This window comes from Delphinus delphis, chromosome 13 (assembly GCF_949987515.2).
Source record: "Delphinus delphis chromosome 13, mDelDel1.2, whole genome shotgun sequence".
Classification (NCBI taxonomy): Eukaryota; Metazoa; Chordata; class Mammalia; order Artiodactyla; family Delphinidae; genus Delphinus; species Delphinus delphis.
In genome coordinates, this window is record NC_082695.1 from 88,985,016 (window position 1) to 89,009,588 (window position 24,573).

The following is a 24,573-nucleotide window of genomic DNA, read 5'->3' on the forward strand; positions in this document are numbered from 1 at the left end:
GCAGTGCTTAGAGGAAATTCACAGCTATAAACACCCATAGTAATAGAAGAAGAAAGATATCAAAACAATAACCTAAACTACCACCATTAGAAACTAAAAAAGCACAAAAAGAACCCAATGCAAGCAGAAAGTAAGAAATTATAGAGATTAGAACAGAATGAATGTGATAGAGAATAGAAAAAAATACAGAAAATAACAAAACCAAAACTTGGTTCTTTGAAAAGATCAAAGATCAACAAAAGTGACAAATCTTTAAGTAGGTGGACCAAGAAAAAAAGAAGATTCAAACTACTAAAATCAGGAGTGAAAGAGGAAACATTACTATTGAGCTTAAGGAATTAAGAAGGATCATAGGCATCCCAGTAGTAACAATCACACCTAACACCCAAGAAACTCCTTGAAGAATCGACTGGTTCTAGAACTGGTACACAAAATACATAAGATGAGCCTAGGAAATTTTATAACACCAGAAAGTAAGAAAGTGCTGAAAACAGAAACAAAACACATCATCATGGGGGTATGTCAAAGGAAACAGGAACCAACTGAAAAAGCTCCCAATTGCTGAAGCTGGAACCATATGAGCAAGAAGATCAACAAAGTATACTGGATTATAACTCAGCATACAAAATAAATGTCCATGTGTCCATAATGACATAATAAATGGTGAATAAATAAATGAGAGAGAAGAGACAGATCTCCCATGCAGAAGAACACCAAATAATTTAGGTAGATACACCAACTTCAAGGAGGTAGAACTCCTTAAGTGTAGGCTGCACACAGAGTTCATTCCAAAGAATACAGTATGGAAAGGGAGAGAAAGAGTAACTTTAAGTGGAGCAATCTGGCAAACATTCTCAGCCAGGTCATCAAGGTCAACATCGACAGTGATAAGCCATGTTGACGGCATGTGCCCTTGATGTGGTGTGATGAAAATGACACTTCCTATAACCCCAGTATAATCATGAGAAACACAGCAGGCAAATCCCAACTGAAGGATAATCCACAAAGGATCTGACCATTACTCCTTCAAAGTGCTGAGGTCGCTGCTTGAGCTGCTACAACAAAATACCGTAGCCTGGGCAGTTTAAACGACAAATATTTCTTCCTCACAGTTCTGGAGGCTGGGAAGTCCAGAATCAAGGTGCTGGCAGATTCAGCATCTGGTGAGAGCTCTCTTCCTCATTTGCTGATGGCCGCCTTCTTACTGTGTGTCCTCACATGATGGAGAGCTCATGCATCTTTTCCTCTTTTTATAAGGACATTAATTCCATCATGAGGCTTCTACCCTGATAACCTAATCTAACCCTAATTACCTCCCAAAGGCCTCATACCTCCAAATACCTAGAGTCAAATTGGGGATTAGGGCTTCAACATATGAACTGAATTCAACATTCAATTCACAGAGGTAATAAAAAACAATCAAAGTCAGAGAAATTGTCATGGTCAAGAGGAGCCTAAGGAGACATCACACAAATATGATGTGGTATCCTGTACAGGATTTTGAAACATTAGGCTAAAAAGAATACTAGGTGAGAACTAAGGAAAAATAAAGTATGTATTTCATTTAAATGTATCAATATTTACAGACTATAACAAATGTACCATTAGATTTGATTTTATTAACATTAGACGTTAATAACAGAGGAAACTAGATGTGGCACATATATGGAAACTCTCTGTGCTATCTTTGTAACTTCTCTGTAAATCTAAAGCTGTCCTAAAATTAAAAGTTTATTTTTTAAAAGTATGACAAGGGAATACTACTAATAACTGTGTGTCAACAAATTTGATAACCGAGATGAAAAGGACAAACTGCTAGAAATACACAGATTACCAAAACTGACTCAACAATAAACAGACAATCTGATTAAACTTATTGCAAGGTATTTATTTAATTTTCAAACTGCCCACAAAGAAAAGCCGATGCCCATATGGCTTCACTGGAGAATTCTAGTAAACATTTACAAAAATAATACCAATCCTTCACAAATCTTCTAAAAAGTAAAAGAGGAAGGAACATTTTCCAACTTATTCTATGAAGTCAGTATTACCCTGGCAAAGCCAGAAAAAGACATTACAGGAAAAGAAAACAACAAATCAATATCCACTGTGAACAGAAACACAGAAATTCTCAACAAAATACTAGCAAGCTATATCCAGCAAAGGACTATATAGAAAGGACAATACATCATGACCAGTGAGATTTATCACAGGAACACAAGGTCAGTTTAACACCTAAAAATCAATGTAGTATATAATAGTAATAAAGAGCAAAGCCACGTGATCATCTCAAAAGATGCAGAAAGAGCATTTGACAAAATCTAACACCTTTTAATGATCTAAAATACTCAATGAATTAGGAATATAAGGGGACTTCTCCACCCTGATAGAGGGCATCTAAGAAAACTCACATGTAACCTCTGGAAATTAATAAAGGAGACCTCAACTAAAATTAGAGTCAGGAATGACCTGTAGAGGGAGCTCTCACGCGTTCTCACTCACCATCATTTGCATGCCCTGAATTTCATGTGTATGCCCCACAGGAAGAAGCATACCTTGCACTCCCAGACAGGAAGTGACTACATTACTATCCCAAAGGAAGAATTTCTCCTCGCTCAGCAACAGTTCAGCCAATGAGAAACATCACAGCTCGACCAAGGAGAAGCCATCACCATCCTGAACTACTACCTTCCTCCAATGAACTTTCATTTAGAACAACCCCTGCAGCTTCCCCATTTTCCCCATAAAAGCAGACTCCCTTTGTTCTCTGGACATGCCTGTGGTTTGCCATAGACTGCATGTCTCAAATTGCAATTTTTTTGCTGTTCCCAAACAAACCCTATTTGTTGGTAAAGTAACTGCTTGTTTTAGATTAACACCTCACACTTAACGGTCAAAGACAGAATGATTTCACCCTGAGATGAGGAACAAGAAAAGAATTTCCACTTTCACATCTACCATTTAACACTGTTCTACAGGTTCTACCAAGGCACTTAGGGAAGACAATAAAGGACATCCAGATTGGAAAGGAAGAATTAAAAATACGTCTGTCCCCATCTGATATGTCCTTACATGTAGAAAGTCCTAAGGAATCTGGAAGAATTAATTATTAGACCTAATAGATGAGTTCAGCATGGTTGCAGGATACAGTATCAACACACAAATATAAATTTATTTCTGTACACTAGCAATGAACAATCTGAAAATGAAATTAAGAAAATTTCACTTACAATAGCATCAAAAAGGATTAAAGTATTTAGGAATAAATCTAATAAAAGAAGTGAAAGACTGGTACACTGAAAACTACAGAATAGTGTACAGAATACTGCTGAAAATTTAAAGAAGACCTAAATAGTGTGAGCACATATATGGACATCTAAAAAGGACAAAACAGAACAGCTTTTAATTCATAAAGTAAGACGACTAATACATTAACAACAATTCCCTGATGAGTTCCCATTTTGTCAAATATTTTTCTCAAAGTTATTGGCAGGTGTCTCCAGGGAGCAGATGGCTACCTATGGCATGAAAGGAAGGGGGGGGGGGAGGAAAAAAGATATTCAATGCTTATGAAGTGCAAGGCTTAAGACTGTTAAGATGGCAACAATCCCCAACTTGACTGCAAATTCATTTCAAGCCCTATGAAAATCCTAGCCGCCCTTTTGCAGTAACTGGCAAGCTGTTCCTAAAACTTATGTGGAAATGCAAGGGACCCAGAAAATCCAAAAGATCCTTGAAAAAGAAGAACAGGGAGGACTCACACTTCTTAATTTCAAAACTTACAGACTAATGCTGGCAAAGAAGTAGACATATAATCAACATTATAGAATTGGGAGTCCAGGAAAGTAACCCTTATATTTGTGATCAAGTGATTTTTGACAAGAATGCTAAGGCAATTCAGTAGTGGAAGAGAATAGTCTTTTCAACAAATGGTGCTGAGGCAATCTGATACTCACAGGCAAAACAATGAAGTTGGACTCCTACCTCATGTCATATACAGCTAAACTAAAATTGGATCACAGACGTAAATGTGAGAGCTAAAATTATAGAACTCTTAGAAGAATACATAGGATTAAATTTATTACTTCACTTAGGCAATGATTTCTTCGCTATCATACTAAAAGCATAAGCAACAAAAGAATAAATTAGATAAACTGGCCTTCATCAACACTGAAAGTGCTGTGCTTCAACAAAGCGAAAAGATAATCTACAGACCGGGAGGAAAATGCTGCAAAAATATATAAAGACCCCTTAAAACTCAACAATGAAAAGACAAACAACCCTATTAAAATGGGCAAAGGACTTGAACAGACATTTCTCCAAAGAAGATATACACATAGCCGATAAACACATGAACAGAGCTCAACATCGTAAGTCATTAGGAAAATGCAAATCAAAAACTGTAATAAGCCACCATTTCATCCACTATGATGACTACAATCAAAGACATAGATGACAGGGACTTCCCTGGCGGTCCAGTGGTTAAGACTCCACGTTTCCACTGCAGGGGGCATGTGTTAGATCCCTGGTCAGGGAACTAAGATCCCACATGCCATGAGGTGTAGCCAGAAAAAAAAAGAGAGATAGATGACAATGTGTTGGTAAGAATGTGAAGGAGTCTGAACTCTCTCATACATTTCTGGTAGGAATATAAAATATGTGTCTGTTTTGGTAATCAGTTTGGCTCCTAAAAATGTTGAACAAAGAGCTGCCATGTGGCCCAGAAATGTCACCCCCAGGTATGTACCCAAGATTAATGAACACATGAAAACTTGCACACGAATGTTCACAGCAGCATCGTTCACAATAGCCAAAGAGTGAAAATATCCCCATGTCCATCAACTGATGAACGGATAAACAAAAAGTGGTATATACCCTGTTAGTGAATATTACTATATCACTATATCAGCCATAATAAGGAATGAAGTATGACACACGCTGCGACAAATCTGAACCTTGAAAACATTATGGTTAATGAAAGACGTCAGACACGTAAGACCATATACCGTATGATTCTATTCATATGAAATGTACAGAAGAAGCAAATTCATAAAGAAAGCAGACTAGTGGTTTCTAGGGACTAGAAGGAGAAAGGCGTTGGGAATGGCTGCTAGTCGGTTGGGGTTTCTTTTTGGTGAAGAAAATGTTCTGAAGTTAAATAATGGTAATGACTGCACAACTCTGTGAAAATACCAAAAACTACTGAATTTACACTTGAAAGGTACGAATTTTACTTCATATAAATTACAGCTTATAGAGCTGTTTTTGTAACTTTCACTTCAAAGAATAAGTTTTTTAAACCGCCAATTGAAGGCTTATTGGCGGCTGCGTTGAGAAATATGGAAACCCCGGAAGACGGTGGTGGACTGGCTGGTGCACACGGAGGCTCGGCTTTTGCCCCAGGAAATCCCAAGAGACCAAGGGTCCAAGCATCGCCTGCCAGCACACCTCAGTTTGGAAGACGAAGACTTACAAAGAACTCAGGGAAGCCCGCCCCCCGCCCCGCCGCCATTGCTGCTGGCCCTTGCAGAGGAGAACGGGATGTGAGACTTCGTCCAAGCTGGTAGGGCAAGCTTTTCCAGTTCGAATTGGTCCAACAGCGTAGAGCTGGTAGGGAAGACAGAGGGCAGGCACTCTGAACAGGGCAGAACTTGCCTCCTTCACACGCCCATCTCCACCCTGACCCCAAACTGCAAAAGGCCCTCAGTCCCTCTCATCCAATTTAGAAGCTAAAACTCCATATGAATGACGTTTTCGGAGCCACAAGGCTCTGGCAATACAAATGTATTTTCATCTTTCAATGTCACGTGACTCCAAGGTTAGTTCATTACCATTACCATAATTATCCCTTACTTTCCAGGTTAAAAATAGTAAAAATGTAGAATTTTCTTTTTCTTGATACCTAAGGAGTTCTCTCTACAGTTATCCACATGTTTAAACAAATCCTTTTTGTATGGAAACATATTTAATTCAGAGCGTGAAAGGCTCATTTGGTGTGCACTGCAAGTCTTGTTAGCTGTCTTCACGCCCACAATTAAATCATAAGCTTCCCCAGTGGAAGTGCACTTCCAAGCTCCTATGCTGAGGGTCTCAGAGAGAGAGATTTGCCCAAGGCCATAGAGCTACTTGACTCCAGGCTGGAAATAAAGCCCATTTTCTGACTCTGCTCCTGTGTTCCCTCTGCAGCAGTGAGCTGCTGCCACTTCAAGCCGACCAAGAAGTTCATTCTTTTCACGACGGAAATCATGGTCCCAGGTTTCATCTTAAACTCACTTAGCTACTCTTTGCTTAAAAACTCTAAAATGGCACATTTTTGATAATTAAGATGCAGCTCTGGCGTAATACCATTCCCAGAGAAACTGAGTGAGTCAAGCAGCTGCCGTCCTCCTGTGGTCTAACACCAAAGGCAAGGGTAGGAGAATGATAAATGGTATTGTCTTCTCACCTAGGTCCTTTCCCACTGTTGTCTTTCTAACTAGGGAGGGCTCCTAGGGCCTGAACCCCACGTGATGTCCCTCGACGGCCCCCGGTGGGGGGCAACCAATCACCATTTCCATCAGTTGGGGGAAGGCTGTGGGAGGTAAAGGTGCACCCGTGGCTGTGTCTCTAACAGCTATATGGGGGCAGGAAACGCACCACACTACTGTTACTTTCAAGCTGCCTCCTCCTAGATGTAGGCAGCTAAAACCCAGAGGCAAAGGGGCACTTGGTCACTCTTTGCCACAGCGTCTGAGTCAACCACCCCCAAGCCCCAGCTCACCTCCCCTTTCAGGTTGCCTTTCACAAAAAAGGGGAATTGAACTTTAAGGACAAAGGTCTGTAACTCTGAATTTCTATCCTCCTTCATCATTTCCTTAAGATACTCTGCTGTTTTTAAAAAAGCATCCTTTCCTCTCCTGCATGCAACTCACGGTAATCTTCTCCTCAGAGGCAGTCAGAAAAGCCGACCGCATGTGCCTGTGAACACAGTCACTCTGGAGAAACCAGCAAGATTCATGCTGGACCGAAAAAGGGGCGGAAACGCCAAGGGCTGGTGTCTGGTATGACACTTGAGGTGCCACTGGAGCCCAGGGCTCACTGTCCTGCGGCCGTTCCAGTCCTGCCTGGGCCGGGAGGGACAGCTGACTGAGAGAGCTCTGCGCTCGGGAGAGGACGCTCCTCCAGGCTTCTCCAACATGTGTGCTTTTTAAAGAATTAGGATCACACAGTTTGGTACATTTTATTTATCTTTATGGTTTGAATGGGATAGAACCATACAGCTCAAAATTCAGAAGGAATCCCAGCCACCCAGTGTCCCCTGCACAGGAACCAATGGTTTCAGTTGTAGTGCCTTCAAAAGGCATCTCCTGCATGTAAGAGCAGTATCTGTGCCTTGTATCCATATTCCCTCTTTTTTAAACAGGAGCATACTGTATGCACTGGTCTACTCCATGCATTTTCCACTTATCTGCTGTACTTGAAAAACATTCTTTTACTGAACGCTTGTGGTCCTATGAGGTAGGTATCTCAAACTTGCACGTCACCTGGCTCCTGGCTTGTAAGGTGCCCACAAGGTGCCCACAGGGGCGTGATGAGGTATTGTCAGACTCACCAGGCAAGGCCAGAGGAGCCAGGCATCAAGGAGGAGTCTTTACCTGTTGGAATCTGCTTAGTAACTGAGTCACTTATAAGCTACCCCCCAAACCCCAAGCAGCCACAGACTTTCAATTACCGTATGAGCGAAAGCAGGAACCTGCCACCAGACCACAAGCCTGTGAGGGCAGGGTCTGTCTGCTGCAGCCTAGCACGGTCCCTGCTAGACGGTAGGCACTCAAATCTTTATTGAATTAATGAAATAAACCTGTGTTAACCAGCGTCAAAATAAAAGTCTATAAGCTGACATTACCGGGCAAAACAGGAATGCAGCAGATGTGAGCACGGAGTCAGCAAGCAGGCCCCGCGCCTCAGGCCAGCCCTGCCACATCCCAGCAACCTGAAGCTGAACGCCAGCCGCCCCTGCCCGCCACGTGTCAGCACGAAAGTGAAGACACCTTCACCAGCAAAGGCACTGTTCCAATGAATATTTGCAAAGGGGTGTGACCTGGCAGGTGTAACACACTCTGGCTGTGCCTCTGCTTCCGAGGGCACAGCTCAACATCAAGTACCAGCTTTAGGACACAGAGGCTCAGGGGGTCTCAGTCAGACCCAGTGGCTGCCTGAAGGTGTGCCCTCCGCTGGAGACCACGCGGTGGGCACCCTGCATTTGCGGCAGGAAGGGAGACCCCGAGCCTCTAGGCCGCTCCCAGCACTGCCCGCCCCACACCCTCCCTGCAGCAGAACTGACCCTAGAAAGAGAACATCCGAGAAGCATCGTTTGCTGAGAAGCATCGTTTGCTTTCGCCGCTCCCTTTCACAAGAGAGGCCCCAAGAACCACCAGGACACTTTTACAAAAGTGTCGTTTCACGTGACATGTGTCTCTTCATTCATGTGAACTCACTCCTCCAAGCTACCAAGTAGGAACTTTTTTTTTTGATGTGGACCATTTTTAAAGTCTTTATTGAATTTGTTACAATGTTGTTTCTGTCTTATGTTTTGGTTTTTTTGACCTCGAAGCATGTGGATCTTAGCTCCCCGACCAGGGATAGAACCCGCACCCCCTGCACTGCAAGGCGAAGCCTTAACCACTGGACCGCCAGGGAAGTACCCCAAGGAGGAACTTATTCATTGAAAAAATATTTCCATGAGCTGGACTTTATAGCTTCAAAAAGCAAACTACGGTCTCCATTTTATCCCCACTGACCCTGGCATAGAGCAGGCACTCAAAGTACATCTGCTGAGTGGACAGCTAGTAATGAGGTATGGCCCCTGCTCTCACTCACGCAGAGAATATCCATGGAGAGGTTCCAAGAAACAGGTACGACCCCTCACACTGGGGCACGTGAGTGAACAAAACAGAAAAAATGTCTGCCCTCATGAGATTTACATACTAGTGGGGAGGACAGACAGCAAACAGTAAAAATAGTGAATAAGCAGATCCTATAGTGTGTAGGAAAGTGGTAGGTGCCACGGGGAGGAGAGAATGTAAGGAGATGGGCTGATGGAAGCCACGCGTTTTCCATAACCTGCCGGACGCTACACAGGAGCACAGACCATGGCAGCTCAAAGGCCTGCTGGATCCCTTCCACAGGGCCTGGACAGGTCGCCCCGGTGCTACAGCTCTCTGGGCTTCAGTTATCCCATCTGTAGGGTGGGGCTACCTTAAGGTTTTATGCACACAGAGCAGGTTAGCTGCTTCTGACCACTGTAACAATTTAACCATTACTGTGAAAGCAGTACTTTCCTTCCAAAATCTTCAGGGCTAGACTCTTCCCAGTGATCCTGAGACTCTGCCCTAACCTTGAGGGACCAAGGAGGATGCTAGATGCTAAGTCTTCTCATTCCGATCCCCACTGCCTGCTCCCTGGCAGCGGCCTGGGGCTGAAGCACCCACGACTCCTCTGCTCATTTTCCTATCGTAAAATGTGTTTCTCTTGAAGATACCTGAGGGTTATCCAGGGGGCTACTATGTTCTTCCACACAAGAACGACCCCTTATAAGTAAAGGCTGTCTTACAACGCAGACTTCAAACGACGTACACACGTTACCCAGCCTTCTCACTGCAGGAAGCGACCCGGCCCAGCACCCTGGATCCTGCGGTAGAGGCTCCACCCCCAGGCGACCCCACCCCGGGGCACCACCCCATACCAAGGCCACCACCCCCGGCCTCTCAGGTGAGAGCAATCACAGGAAGAGAAGCACAGGTAGATTCTGATAGAAAATCTTCATCAAAATACGGTGAAAAACGGAAACTGTAAAAGCTCGTCAAACAGACGAAGCACGCGCGCGGGATGAAACACGATGAAGCCAACACGCGCAGGATGAAACACGATGAAGCCAACACGCGCAGGATGAAACACGATGAAGCCAACAGAGGTGCTGTTTCAGCGCTCAAGGAAGCCTTTACAATATGGACAGTGAAAGAAAACACGACCCAACGGTAAATCCACAGTGTGATCCCAATCAGGTTGAAAATTACTTGGGTGCAACTCAGAACAAAGCAGCAAGGCCCCCCCGGGCCTGGGACTCCTGGCTAGGCCAAGAGCCCAGGGAGCGGTGTACACCCGGCCCAACTTTGGCCAGTGAAACCAGGCTCTCTGGGCTGGGCCCAGGCACAGGGAATCAGAATCTGCATTCTAACAAGATTCCCAGTGACCCAGGTGCACACTAAAGTCTCAAAAGCAGTGTCATAAACATCCCAGTAAGCATCTTGCCAGTAACCACTACGGGCTACTTTTTATTTTTTTGCGGTACGCGGGCCTCTCACTGCTGTGGCCTCTCCCGTTGCGGAACACAGGCTCCGGACGCGCAGGCTCAGCGGCTATGGCTCACGGGCCCAGCCGCTCCGCGGCATGTGGGATCCTCCCAGGCCGGGGCACGAACCCGTGTCCCCTGCATCGGCAGGCGGACTCCCAACCACTGCGCCACCAGGGAAGCCCTGGGCTACTTTTAGTACTCATTCATTCATTCAACAAGATTTCACTGAACGCCCAATACGGGCCAGGCCCTGCGCCAGTGACGAGCGTCTTCGTGAGGCTGATGGTTTAGCCTGAGAGCCCAACACTGAGACGCTGAACAGTAGTCACGTGCACATGTGTAATGACAAACTGAGAAACGTAAACGAAGAAGCGGCATGACACCAGCCCTGGTTTAAACTGTGCGCGCGAGGAAAGCAACAAACAGGTGGAGAAGGAGCTGCAGCACATCACCCACGTGTGGCCCGAAGGAGCTCCCAACGGCCCAGGCACCGGCGGGCAGGACCTCACTGTGCACCACGAGGCTGCTGGGGCAGCCCTGTGGGCTGTGACCTGTGTCCTGCTCTTCATCGGGGTGGGTCCTGGAGTCACAATCAACACGACATTGCAACCATAAAAGATCTCAGGAGTGTACATTCATAGGGTAAACGCCAGCACCTCGGGACCATTTCAGGATGGGGCCAAGGAACATGTGTACACAGCATGCCACGTGGAAAACTGTGGAGAGACCTCCGTTTATGGGATGATCAGGTAGTACAGGCTGTCGTCCTAACGAGGCATCTGTCAGAGCGTGGGACCTGCCATGGGACGACCTCCTGGGCTGACACGCTGGGACAGTTTACAATCGGGCCACAGACCTGTGAGTCAGATGGGGCGGAGCCTGGCCCCTTGCTGTGCCCCGTCCACCCACCTCAGTCCACAGCAATGGGGGTACAGCTGTCAGCACCTGCACAACTGCTCAGACAAGCACCGATTCCTGCATGAGGCTGCCAGACAGCTGCTGGGGACTGAGAACCCACTGCACTTGTGGTCACCTCTACGAGCCCCACGTGTGCTCCAGACAGGTGGGCACACACTCCTCTGCTCACGAATGCGTGACCGGCACCCGTGGACCCAGTACTGCTAAATGTAGCGGTGGGGCAGGGTTGAGAATGGAGGAGAGATTTAGGAATATGGCCTGTGGTCCCTGCCTGGCAGGGGTTTCCACCGTGGTAGAGGAGGTGTGGTGGGCGCCAAGCTTTGCGTGCATGCTCTACGTGACCCTGACGGCGACCCTGAGGTGTCACTGTTCCCATTTTACAGACCAGGAGACTGAGGCCTGAAAGGATTCCATAACAGTGCACGGGTACAAGGCTAGTAAATGAAGGCACTGAGGCTAATACAGGGGAGAATTTAGACAAGACCTAAAGAGCGCCCATGGTGTGGGTGAGAATTCCAAGGGACAGGGACGCCCTACGTGGGAAGGGACGGCACCCAGACCAGCTGACAGCGTGGACAAAGGGGGGCCATGGTGGGGTTAGCAGCATGAACCAGAGTCGGGCTGCTCTAGAAGCTGGGGGTAAACATGCAGGGAGACCCTGGTGTTGAGGTGGGGCTGGCGGACTGGAAGGTCCACCTGGGCCAGAGTGTGGAGGCAAATGCCAGGGTGCTCATCTGTCTTTGCCTTCACAGAACTTTCCTGGAACAGAAATCCACTCAGGCAGAGGACTGGAGCCCCAGCCTGAGTGGGGAGGCAAGGTCACGTTCGGACATGAGCTCAGGGTGCATGGAAAACCGTCAGTGTCCAGGGAGGGGATGGGCTGAGGCGGGACGCTGCCTGGGCCAGTGGTAGCTTATCACACAAAAGGCAGAGTCACCGAGAGCGAAGGCTCTGGACCAGTGTACTAGGTTCAAAGTCCTGACTCACCTTGACTGGCTGGGTGACTCGATAATTTCAACTTCTCCAAGCCTATCTCCTCCTTTGTAAAAGAGGGACAAAGCATATTCCTCGTAGGGTTGTTGTGAGAACTGAATACACATCCATGTGCTGCTCGGAGTGAGATTCCAGCAAACAGCAGCTGGTCACCAGCTCGCACTCGATCAGCCTTGCTCCCGGAGCTTTTGCTCTTCTTGGCCAAGCACGCATGGAGAAGTTTTGCACTGAGCTAGACCTTCCACACGCACTCCCAGGGCTGTACTGAGCCCTCCTCAAAGAGTCAGACTTGCCAGCATCATAAAGTGAGGCCTTTTGCCGGTGTGGGTTTATAAATGACAGAGCAGGAAGCTCGCGGGCCCCCAACAGCAGCGTTCTCTCCTTCAGCTGAGCCACCTTCCTGATTTCTGAATGCGAGTCACGGCTTGCATAGGCCCTGTCCCTTCCGCCACCGGCAGGCAGCTGTTGTTCAGGGCATTTTTCACAACGAAACCACCTTTTTGTAACTCTGTGAGAGAAAAGCTGTGCTCAGGAGTGTGGCCCTAACCCCAATCTCTGCATGGGGACTCAGCGCTAAGCTGAGCAGGCGCTGCCCACCCCAGCCTTGCAATCCAAGGGGCCTCCACTGAGTCACATGTCCAGTGCGCTAGGGACCTGGGAGGTCACCGCTAACACTGACCCCAGTTGCAAAGAGCCTCTGCAGTGCTACAGAGGAAAAGGCTCTCCCTGTACCCTCCCCATCTCCCTCCAATCAGACTGTACACAGGCCAGAGCTCATGGGGCTGCCGAGGAGAGGGGATTTCACAGGATGCAGGAGGGATATTTAAGAAGCAGCGCAGCCCTGAGCTGGTGTCCAGGAGGTGCTGGGGAGGAAGGTGGAGAGACACATGCTGTGACTTCAGAGCACGTCTGGACCAGGTAGGTGTTGTCTGTCCTCCATGAGGTGGAACCAGGGGATAATAACTAGATGGGAAGCAGGACGGCACAGCAAGTGAGGGTTTAAGATCTGATTCTGCCACTTGGCTGGGGCCTTGGCTGGGCGAGCTAACAGCCTGGTCAAGACCCCAGGTCCTCCCCTCTACAGCCCATGTATAAGGTGTGAGGAGCGTCAAGGAAACATCTGTGACGAGCACCCGGCAGAAGGGCCAGCAGGAAGCTGGTACACAGCCGATGCTCCGAGAAGGGAAGCTGCAACCATGAGACGCCACTGAAACTGACGAGAGGTCACACCTGCCCGGACTCTCCTCCAGGTGAGGTGACCTGGGTGGCAACCGCTCCCACCAGTCTGGACCTAGCTCCTAGGGCAGGGAGGGAGCCCAGAGACTGTGCGTTCCCCAGAACCTCACTCCAGGAAGGACTGCAGGGCAACCCCGATAGCACATGCTTGCTCACTCTCAAGGGCTGGTCCCTGCGGATCCTCGGCCTGGCGGTGACCAGAGTCTGTGACCCACCACCGGGTGGGCTGAGAGGAGGCACCACTGACCAGCAGTGTGGTCGCATTCCTGGGAAACTGCTCCCAGTTCGGGGCGGCGGTTCACAGGACCGGTGACTCCGAGCTCGAGACGAGCAGGGACAAAGCTGCTCCAGGGCAGCTCCTCTCCGGAGAACCCGACACAGTGCTGCCCACAAGAGCGTCTAGACGTACGGGCTTCTGCATCCCCTTCCAGGCCAAAGGAGCACGTCCTTGTGCAATCCGGGTGCCCCGCGCGTCCTGCACCTGTAGCTGCTACCAGGAGCCAGGGGCCACCTCCTGCTCTGTGTGAAGGACCTTCGTGCAGGCAGAGTAGTTTGCCCCACAGCAGCAGCCCGTCATTATTCCAGGCCAGCGAGGGAAGTAAGGGCAGGGCTTGTGGGTGGGGAAGCAGTCGCTCAGGCCCCCAAGCGTGGAAAACAGGACGTGAACATTCCTTTAGTCTCCCAGTTCCTCTAGCATAGCTGACCATGGAAAGACAGCCGCTTAATGGTCCTCACAGGTCTTTTCCACAGCCCTTAACCGGGGACCCCAGGGTCCTCCCACGGCAACACGCACCCCCAAAGGAGGCCGTCGGGGGCGCTTTCTGCCCCTGTGCATCAGTGCCCCACGTCCTGTCTCGGAAGCAAAGGCACAGAGAGATCTGCTCTGTAGACTGACGGACATACAATCCAGCTTTCGACAGGCGCACTCACGCCGTGAAACGGAAAATAAACATGCCGGATCCCTAGGCAGGACTTTCAGGGAGAGCGAAGAAATTCCCGAAGGCAAAGGGTGCAGCTCACCAACAGCCTCAGGTGTGCGAGTGGTGAGCTGCAGGGCGGCACAGGGACACCCCTAGGTGAAGGCCACGTGAAGCTCCTGGCTCCACAGCCCGCCACGGTCAAGGCCGCCGTGGGGGTCTTCGTTCCGCGTGGGAAACTCAGACAGTTTTCAAAAGGACAACTGTGCACCGTCACCAAAGAGACTGTGGCAGAGGTAGAGAACAAGCGTACGGACACCAAGGGGGGAAGTGGCGGGGTGGGGGGGGCGGTGGTGGGCTGAACTGGGAGATTGGGATTGACATGTACACACTGATGTGTATGAAACAGATGACTAATAAGAACCTGCTGTATAAAAAATAAATAAAATTCAAAAAAAGAAAGAGACCATGGCACGAGCTGTCCTGGACCCGTCAAGCAGCACCAGGCCCGTCCTTGTTCATGTCGTGTCTCAGTTTCTCCCCGAGCACCTGGCCCACCAGAAGGGCCCACGCAAGGTAGTACGGGGTAAAGCGGGGCAGAGGAAGGCAGGACAGCAGCAACTCAAACTGCAGAATTAAATGAAAGACCGGGGCGGAGGGGGGGGGCTTCCCTGGCAGGCCAGTGGGTAGGACTCCACACTCCCAATGCAGGGGGCCCGGGTTCCATCCCTGTTCGGGGAACTAGATCCCGCGTGCGTGCCGCATCTCAGAGCCTGCGTGCCACAACTGACAGTCTGCGTGTCGCATCTCAGAGCCTGCGTGCCACAACTGACAGTCTGCATGCTGCATCTCAGAGTCTGCGTGCTGCAACTAAAGATCCCGTGCGCTGCAACTAAGACCTGGCACAACCCAAATAAATAAATACATAAATATTTTTTAAAATAAATAAAGGAAGGACTAGGAAGGCCCTTCAATTCTGTAAGACAAATTCCTCATTTGTTTGGATTCAGTAATCAACAACCTATTAAAAAGCTGTGGCTCAAGGCCTTCGGGAACTCCTTAACCCTCAGAACCCTACAACAGCTGCTCCACCCAAATCCACCCAAGTCCAGGGTCGGCGCCCGCACACCTGACGCTCCAGAAGAGCCACAGTGGGCTGTGCGCTAGCCTGACCAGGGCCTCTGCCAGCCGGCCCCTAGCAGCCCGAGAACGGCTAGTGAAACTCACAAGCACGCTGAAGGGGAGCTCACAGGAGGCTTTGGCCGCCTGGTCCTCCAGCAACACAGACGGATGCATAAGAATACTTTTTTTTTAACATCTTTATTGGAGTATAATTGCTTTACAATGGTGTGTTAGTTTCTGCTGTATAACAAAGTGAATCAGTTATACATATACATATGTTCCCATATCCCCTCCCTCTTGCGTCTCCCTCCCACCCTCCCTATCCCACCCCTCTAGGTGGTCACAAAGCACCGAGCTGATCTCCCTCTGCTATGCGGCTGCTTCCCACTAGCTACTATTTTACGTTTGGTAGTGTATATATGTCCATGCCACTCTCTCACTCCGTCCCAGCTTACCCTTCCCCCTCCCCGTGTCCTCAAGTCCATTCTCTACGTCTGTGTCTTTATTCCTGTCCTGCCCCTAGGTTCTTCAGAACCATTTTTTCTTAGATTCCATATATATGTGTTAGCATACAGTATTTGTTTTTCTCTTTCTGACTTACTTCACTCTGTATGACAGACTCTAGGTCCATCCACCTCAATACAAATAACTTAATTTCGTTTCTTTTTATGGCTGAGTAAAATTCCATTGTATGTATGTGCCACATCTTCTGCACAAAGGAATACTTTGAATCCATAAAAAGCAGATCTCTGGATGCACACAACACGGATGGACCCTGCGGACACAGACTGCATTGTGACATCGCGCCTGACGACCAGCACGCTCATCTCTGGTGACAGAGACCCTGCTGGCGGTTACACTGGGGATGGGGGATGACTATACCGCGCACGAAGGCACTTCCTGAAAGCCGAAATGTCCCACACCGTGTGCACAGTGCTCACCGGGTGCGCAAACATGTAAAATTTCATCAAGCCACACGCCTGAGGTTAGTGTACTTCACTGTCACACACACGGCACTCCACACAGGAGAGATTCCCTGGTGTGAGGCGGGGCTGGAACAGTTTCCTGAAAAGGCAGCTGTTTCAGCCTTGAGGCATGGCAGAGCTTCCTGCATAAGTGCAGGAGAGGATCGGGTTGCAGACGGTCAGCCCGTGGACCTGGGGAGGGTGACAAGCCCGTGGACCTGGGGAGGGTGACAAGCCCGTGGACCTGGGGAGGGTGACAAGCTAAGAACTTAACAGGGATGGGCCATGCATGAGGCTCTGGGTGCTTTCCACACTCCTTAAGCGGCAAAAGCTTTTTTTTTACTTCCCTCAAGTAAAAAGCTACACATATGCCCCAAAATACAGAGCACATGCGCTCTGGCTGGGGATGGCGAGAGGAGCCCGCCCGCTCGGTCTCCTCTGCCGGCGAGCATCTTTGCAGAGCCCCAGAGGAACACAGTCTTGGCGAGTCGGAGAGACGGATGGTGGGGTGCGGGACACATATCCCTGGCCCCCAGGAACCTGGGAAGCACTGAACTTAGGGGACAGGGAAAGGAGGCATCGAAGGTAACTGCTGTCCCAGCTGTAACAGTGAGAGCCCTGTCCTGCTACCCCTATCCTATGCGTAACACAGGGCTGCCCAGGCAGCTCTGGCAGAGGAAGCAGGTAGGGCCAATGGGGTTTACAGGGAAGAGGGGTGGGCAGCACTCGTGGAGATGCACAGGAGCTGGTTCTGACGACATGCCCCGAGCTGGGCCCCTGCAGCTCTCAGCCTACAATTTAGCACTAAGGAAATAAGGAGACACTAACAACAGCAGCGGTGTCCACGTGGACTTTTAAATCAGCTTCCTTTGAACTTCCAAATTTTCTCTTCTTTGTTCAGCTCATCTGCTACCCCGTTCTCTCCCTTCCCCTCCGGGGCACTAGCAGGCAGATGACAAGGCCCCTGACCCCTCTCAGAGATGCCCTGGGAATAAGTCGATTGGTGAATCCAGCTTTGGTCACCTGCCCCAAAAAGCAGTTCTTTTTGAAAGTACCCTGACAGACCACTTCTGAACTAGCAGCTATCAGGAAAATCATCTGATTTCAACTCAACTAACATTTATTGGGTACCTACTGCATGCAAAGCACTGCTTGTCACATTTTAGCCGCCGAATGTTTTCCCTGGAGCGTGCTACTGAGAAAGGCAGCACAGGGAGAGAGCTAGAGTCCCCAGATGCGCACAAGTGGGGACCAGAGCCCAGCTGCTTCTGGAAGCAAGGAGGGGAGAAGATGCTCTGACTCATCTCAAAGCAACCCGTGGGGGCACCGCTGTTGCTGACGCCAGAGAAGATAAGAGCAGCTCCTGGATGCCCGAGCACCAACTGCTCTTGCTATGTGGGCAAGACAGCCAGGATGCACCAGAAACCTCTGGTCTCAAGATGCGAAACTGTGGATTTGGTGATACTTCGGATATCAGAATGAAGGACCCCTGCATCCACCCACTCCGATATGCCCATCAGTGACTGATCCTTCATTGGATCATACGTTTTTAAGGTGAGGATACTGGCTGTCTTGGTTACCTTTGTACCGCAGCACGAACCCCACACCTGTCACACTGTAGTTGCTCAGTAAATGAATACATCAATGGATGACAGGCTTTTAAGAATGACTACTGAACACTGGACTTCCCTCAAGGCCACACGGCTAGAAACTGCTCCCGGATGGAAGAAAAGTAGAGCTTCCTCCCCGCAAAGCACTAGGCCTAACCCTTCCAACTCCAGATCCAGACAGCCCGAGAGGGACTGCCCCGTTCTACACGGGGTGAGCTGTGAACACTTGCGTCAGTATCCGCACCTGGACGTGAGGGCTTGTCAGAGGGAGAGGGGCAGCAGTCCTCCTCCAACAGGGCCACAGACCGTTCATGGTAAAGAGCATGGGGTCTGGAGCCGAACTGCCTGAGCTCCCTGACCTGGGCCAGGTTAGTGGCGCCACCTTGACGTTTCAGTGTTCTCTCGTGTAAGGGAGGTTATAACAGAACCCATCCGGCAAGGCTGTGATGGGGACTAATGAATTATTATTTGTAATGTATTTAGAATATATATGTATGTGGTTAACCAAATACTAAGAAATACTTCGGAATGCAACCTATACACAGAGGGCAGCACCCAGCCTGGACCATCTCTATACCCCTCGTGTGTTCAGGGCAGCCTCAGAGGAGGGCTACCAGGTGTGTGTTGGGGCTAGAAAGGGGCACAGCACCTCACACTGCTCCCCAGGTTCACAGCTGAGGAGAAATCTGCCGAGAGGAAGTAGGGAGCCTATAAACATGGAAACAGCTAGTTGACCAAATGCAACTCCCAGACCCCTGAGGCCCCTTTCACAGACGCCTCTGGCATCGTCATTCCAAGCTCCTTCCTTGCTTGCCTCTAAAAGTCCAGGAGGCCCCTTCATGGGAAAGGGGCAGGATGCCTCTCTATTTTCACCGATTCAGGATGTGATTCACAAACATTAGAGCTTCTGACACCTAGAAGCAACCTTGAATGGTTGCATCTCCCAGGCCCTGACACTCCTTTCCTTCCCTAAAATTGGAAGAGCCCTCTATCTGAAATGTCATGGGTCCTAGGAAAGGGCTTGAACCCCTGCTAACTGGGGTGCCCCTAGGAACACCCATAGGGCTTTTTGCTGCTCACGGGTCACAGACCCACAGGAGGTGGGCCGCAACACCATCCATGCCCACCAGACTGACACTCCCCACCTGGGTCCCTGATGAGAGTCTCCTCTAGATGCAACTTCCCAAGTCAAGTTACCGAACCTGTTTAAACGCAGACATGCACGGATACAACAAAACCGGAATCTTAAAAGGGTGTGGCCAAACACAGAGGTGAGTCAAACTGTCAGGCGGTTCTCAACTGGCCCACAGGAGGCAAGTGCCCAGCCACCCCATGGGGAGGGCCTGGCCCAGGCTCCAGCCCCCAGGTGGAAGGGCATGGCCAGGCAGCCGACAACCTCAGCAGAGACACGATCTGGGACCACAGGGAACACTGTCACCTAGCACCATCTGCACTGACTGGAAAATCTCCTGGGACGAGCAGCTCCATCACTCAGTAGAAAATAAGAACACTAATCAAAAAAAAGAAGGGTGGAAGGAGACAGGCAGCTAAAAATAGACATAAAGTAGCTAACAAATATAAGAATTTTCTATTCACTAATAACCCAAGAAAACAAATTAAATGGGGTGGTGTTTCACTTATCTAAATGGGATAGAACAAGAAAATACCCAGGACTGGAGGGAGGGAGAGGGCTAGACATGCAACAAGGTACACATGTATAGAAGAGACTTTCTGGAAGGAAATTCAGCAATACGTACTCAAAGCCTTAAACATGTGCAGACTTTTCACTTAGTAATTTCACTTCTAGGAATCTGTCCTAAAGACATAATAAAAGTTCTGCATTGAATTAAGGGAATCAGTATTCTTTGTATACTTTTTATGATATACGTTCTATATGTACTCTTTATATAAAGATTTAAATGCAAAGTTGTTATTCACAGCATTGTTTATTCTAGGACAAAACTGGAAATAACCCAATAGGATATTAGTTAGATTAATTATGGTTTACACATAAGATGGAATACTACGTAGTCATTTCGAAAATATGTTTTCTAAAATTATTAATGACATGAGAAAACACTTCACTGTTAAGTTCAAGGCGGAAACTTGAAGGCTACAGAATAATATACCTATAAAATATGCCTCTGATTCTGTAAAACAAAGACATCTGCATGTATACATGCATAATAAAGGGTCAGAAGGACACGCGACCACACTTTGGATGTGAGAATTACCCCCTTGTGCCTGTTATGGTTTCTACATTTTCTACAATGATAATGTATTTGTTTAGAATGCAGAAAAGTCTCCAACATTAGCTAAACCAAGCAGCCAAAACTGGATTAAAACCTTTAGAGGTGTTACTCTCCCCTCACACAATGAACACAACAAGCCATGGGGGTGTAAACACAGTCCTGGGTTCCTGTCACCAGCACCGTGACAAAGGCCGTAAGATGAGAGAAACACGGGGAAGGGGTCAGAGGATGCAGAAGGCTTGGCCTGGTGAAGACATCAGATGGACCTTGTAGGAGAGGGTGGTCAGGATAGGGCAGATTCTTCGAGAAAACATTTCAGGTGGGGGGAAAGCCACATAAACGGGACCCAGAGGCTGAAGAGAACACGGATGAGGCCTGAGGGGTAAGGAAACCGGGACAACACGGGCCTCATTTAACACAGGGGCCTCCAGCCAGAGGGTGAGGGCTCAGTGAACAGCAGCTTGCAGACATGGGTAGCTGTGCTCCTCTAGGCTTTTCAGGCCTGTGGCTCGCAATGGCCCCGGGCGGCCTTCTGCCTTCTCCTCAAACAAGTCATCCCCAATTACTCTGCCCCTGCAGACCCCTCCCCCAGCACTGGCCTTCCTGCTGCCCCTCTGATGGGCCAAGACTTGCTCCCCTCGGCCTGAAACATGCTCCCGCAGACAGCTGCACAGCCCCTCCCCACTGCAGGTCTTACAGGGAGAGAGGAAAAAGAGTGAGTGTGAAATGGCGGCCCCATGAACCAGAACTGGGGAGTCAGAAGTGCGTGCACCTAGAGGGGTGGGATAGGGAAGGTGGGAGGGAGACACAGAGGGAGGGGATACGGGGATATATGCATACATACAGCTGCTTCACTTTGTTATACAGCAGAAACCAGCACACCGTTGTAAAGCAGTTATACTCCAAAGTGCAGAGCAATGCAGCTGGTGGGGAGAGAAATAGATGCATCACAGGTATTAAAACAGAAATGCTGGGGGAGAGCCAGGGGCCATATGGGGAAGACCCACCAGGTCAAGATAATGTCTCTGCCTCCGACGCTTTGGGAACTGACCAGCTGTGGCAGAGGGCTAATGCCCAAAATTCTGGGAGGATCAGATTTTCAGACCTGACATCCTGAGATGCCACAGAACCCTGACCTGCAGTGCTTAGGTCTTACAATTGTGGGTGCTCTGCGGTTTAAAAGTACTTCACATTCATTACCTCATTTGATCCTGGGGGCTAGCGGAATAGGTACAATGACCATTTTACAGATGAAATAACTAAGGCTCAGAACAGTTAAATAACTTGCCTGAAAACTCCAAAGGGTAGGTGGCAGAACCGGCCGGACTCAGCTCCCGGGCACCACTTTCTCCACATACAAACCCAGGTGTTACGGTGCTACCTTTAGATGGTGGAAAGACATCACTGTCGTAACGTCTGGCCTCCCATATTTTGACATCAGCAGCTGGACTAACGCTCCCTGCACGGATGGACTCCATGCGTGCAAGTATTCACTACCAAGTGGGTGGGTGGGAGGGCGTGTACAGACGCACGAGCCGCGTGGACCCTCTGGACAAACAGTAAGGCAAGCCCCCTCTTCCAAAAGGGCGGGGGTCAGTCGTGGTGCTGTGTGTATAACCAGCCAGCCCGCAGGGCCCAGGCTGGTGTGGCCTGCCAGGGGCGCTCCCAAATTCAACCAGAACTCTCGCTCTGCCACTCACCCCCGGTGGAGCATTCAATGCATCTGCACTTGAGCCCAGGCTTGGGCCATGGGGCAGTGCCCCTTCTTCACTGGGCAGTCAAGAAGGTGGGGCAGCCTGAGGCAACCCGCTGGGCCACCCGAACGCCCACAGCCCCCGGTTCCCCAGGAGAGGCAAAGGCAGATGCCTACTCTCCAGTCCCCAGGGGTCCTCACAGTGTCCACAGTGCAGAACTGCAAGATAAGGCCTGGTGAGGGCATTTCCTCCAGGGCTGTCCCTCTGGACGGACCCTCTGGAGTTGAATCTGGTCAGGCAGCTGCAAGCCGCCCGTGGCTACTGAGCACAGGGGATGTGGCCAGTGAGACTCAGGAACAGCATGTGATGTTAATCACTTAGAACCAAACTGCCACTGTGAAAGGGCAGCAGGAGGTACCCTTGCGTTCGAAGTGGTCTGTGTTGTGACCGTGCTGGGTCTCAGGAATGAGCACACGACAAAAGTGTGTGACCCAAAAACACCCCGTGAACAAGTCTGATGAGGTCCTGAATGCGACACTGTGATACAAGATGTTACCTTTGGGGAATTTGGGGAAGTCTCTGTATTCTTTTCCACAACTGCCTGTTAATCTGTGATGATCTCAAAATAAACAGTTAAAACGAAACACCACACGGGCTCAGTGGCTACTGCAGGCGACAATGAGCTCCACAAAGCCACCTTCCCACTGAGTTGAAGAAACGTCAATTATTTGGGGCTCCCACTCACGCCTGTCAGTTCTTCTCCCCCACGCAACTCACAGCGGGCACTTCTGATTCCGGGGTGTGGGCACTCTGGGGCTAAAAGCGGGGAGGAGTGCAGGGCGAGGGTCCCGGAATTAGCACACGGGGTAGTTAGAGATGAGGGGTTCCTAAAAAGACTGTCCAACAAGATGGTGATGAAATGCCGCAACTCACTGCAGTGGGGTTCCCGCAGAGAATCCCCCATCCTCGGAGGAAGCCCTGGAACTCCTACGCCAAAGCACCCCCCTTGCCCGGTAGGGGCAACCCAGGCAGGGGGCCGCCGGGTTCGTCTTCCCAGAGACCGGACCGGGTCACACACGCCCCGCGACCCAAGCGTGCGCAGAGTTGGAGGTCAGAGCCCACCCTCGGGTCCGGCCCCCTCCCACCAACCACTCAGTTGCCTCTGCCTTGCTTGACCGAGGCGGGGGGCGCGCAGAGAACGGGCGAGAGCCGGATCCCAGGCAGCGGTAAGCTGGGCCCCCTCCCTCCAGGACCCTGAACAACTGCAACTCCTCCTCCGCCGCGGGGTCCACCACTGAGACCCTCGCAGACAAAAGCGTCTGCCGCGAAGTAGCCGCCCCCGCAAAGGGCAGAAGCGCCAGATCCTATCAGCCAATTACCCAAACGCGCACAGCAACCCGCAAGTTCGGGCACGCTGGGGCCGGGGCGCGGGCAGCGGGAGGGGCCGCCGGCCCGGCGCGCCCGGGCAATCTGGGCCTGGGGCGCGCCGGGAGGCTGAGGGACTGGTACAGAGGGCCGGGCCGGGGACTGGGGGTCCGGTCCGGGGATCGGGGACCGGCTGCCCGTCTCCCCTCACCGATTCCGAGACTCCTCCGCAATGAAGGAGGCGGCGCGGCCAGGGCCCTCCCCTGGCCCGGGCCCCCGAGGCCCCTCCACGGCCCCGAATCCGAGCAGCCCCTGGGTCGCCCCGGAAATGTCGCCCCTCCACCGTGCGGCGCGCCGGGTCGCCGCCAGCTTGTGGAACAAAAGAGCCGCTCTCGCGAAGGGTCAGGCGGCCGCGCGGCCCTCCGAGCGCCGGGGCTCCAGCTGAACCCTATCGGGCTGCCGGGCTTTGTGCGCGCGCAGGGGCGGGAAGGATTGCGGGACCCCTGCACATCCCACGGACGGCGCCGCGTTCCAAAGTTGGCGCCGGCCCGTCTCGCGCCTCCCAGTCCCCTTCGGGGTGCCCATTCATTCGCGGGGGTGGGGGGCGCAGACCGCCGGCCCCCGGCTCACCTTGCTCTTGACTTCCACCGCGCTGCAGTCGTAGAAGCGCAGGGTCTGAGACTTGTGGAAACTCCGGTTCATGGTTCCGGCCCCGCTTAGCCTCGTCTTCGCCCTCGCTCCTCGCTACGGGGGCTGCAGAAGGACCCTGGGTGCAATACCCACCGCCGCGGCCCCGACCCCGGCCCGCGCTCGCTCGGCCGCGGGGCAGCTCGAGTGCAGCGGCCCGAGCTGGGCTGGCCGCGCGCCTTGGGCACTCCAGGGGCCGCGCGCGGGAGGAGCAGGGGAAGCCGGCGCGCGCCGCCCCGAGAACCCGCCCCCCGAGCCCCTAGAACCTACGTCCCGCCCCGAGCCCAGAGTATCCGCCACCAATCCCCGCCCCGCGCCCAGAGCATCCGCCGCCAATCCCCGCCCCGTACCCAGAGAACCCGGCCCCACGCCCCGCCCCGCGCGCCGACGACCTGCCCCGCGTCGCCAGCACTCGTACCCCGAGGACACGCCCGGAGCTCGGAGGGCACGCCCTCACGAGCCCCAAGGGCCCACGTCCTGC

At 50.8% G+C, this 24,573-nt stretch overlaps 1 protein-coding gene across 1 annotated transcript in view; it reads right to left on the reverse strand.

The window, feature by feature from the left end:
• PARD6G (par-6 family cell polarity regulator gamma) overlaps nt 1–24,252 on the reverse strand; it is a 106,086-nt gene extending 81,834 nt beyond the window's left edge. Inside the window, exon 1 of the mRNA XM_060029286.1 lies at nt 24,036–24,252. Coding sequence (XP_059885269.1) covers nt 24,036–24,107 — 72 coding nt within the window. The 5' untranslated portion in view covers nt 24,108–24,252. The remainder of the gene's footprint in view (nt 1–24,035) is intronic.
• Between the last annotated feature and the right edge of the window lie 321 nt (nt 24,253–24,573).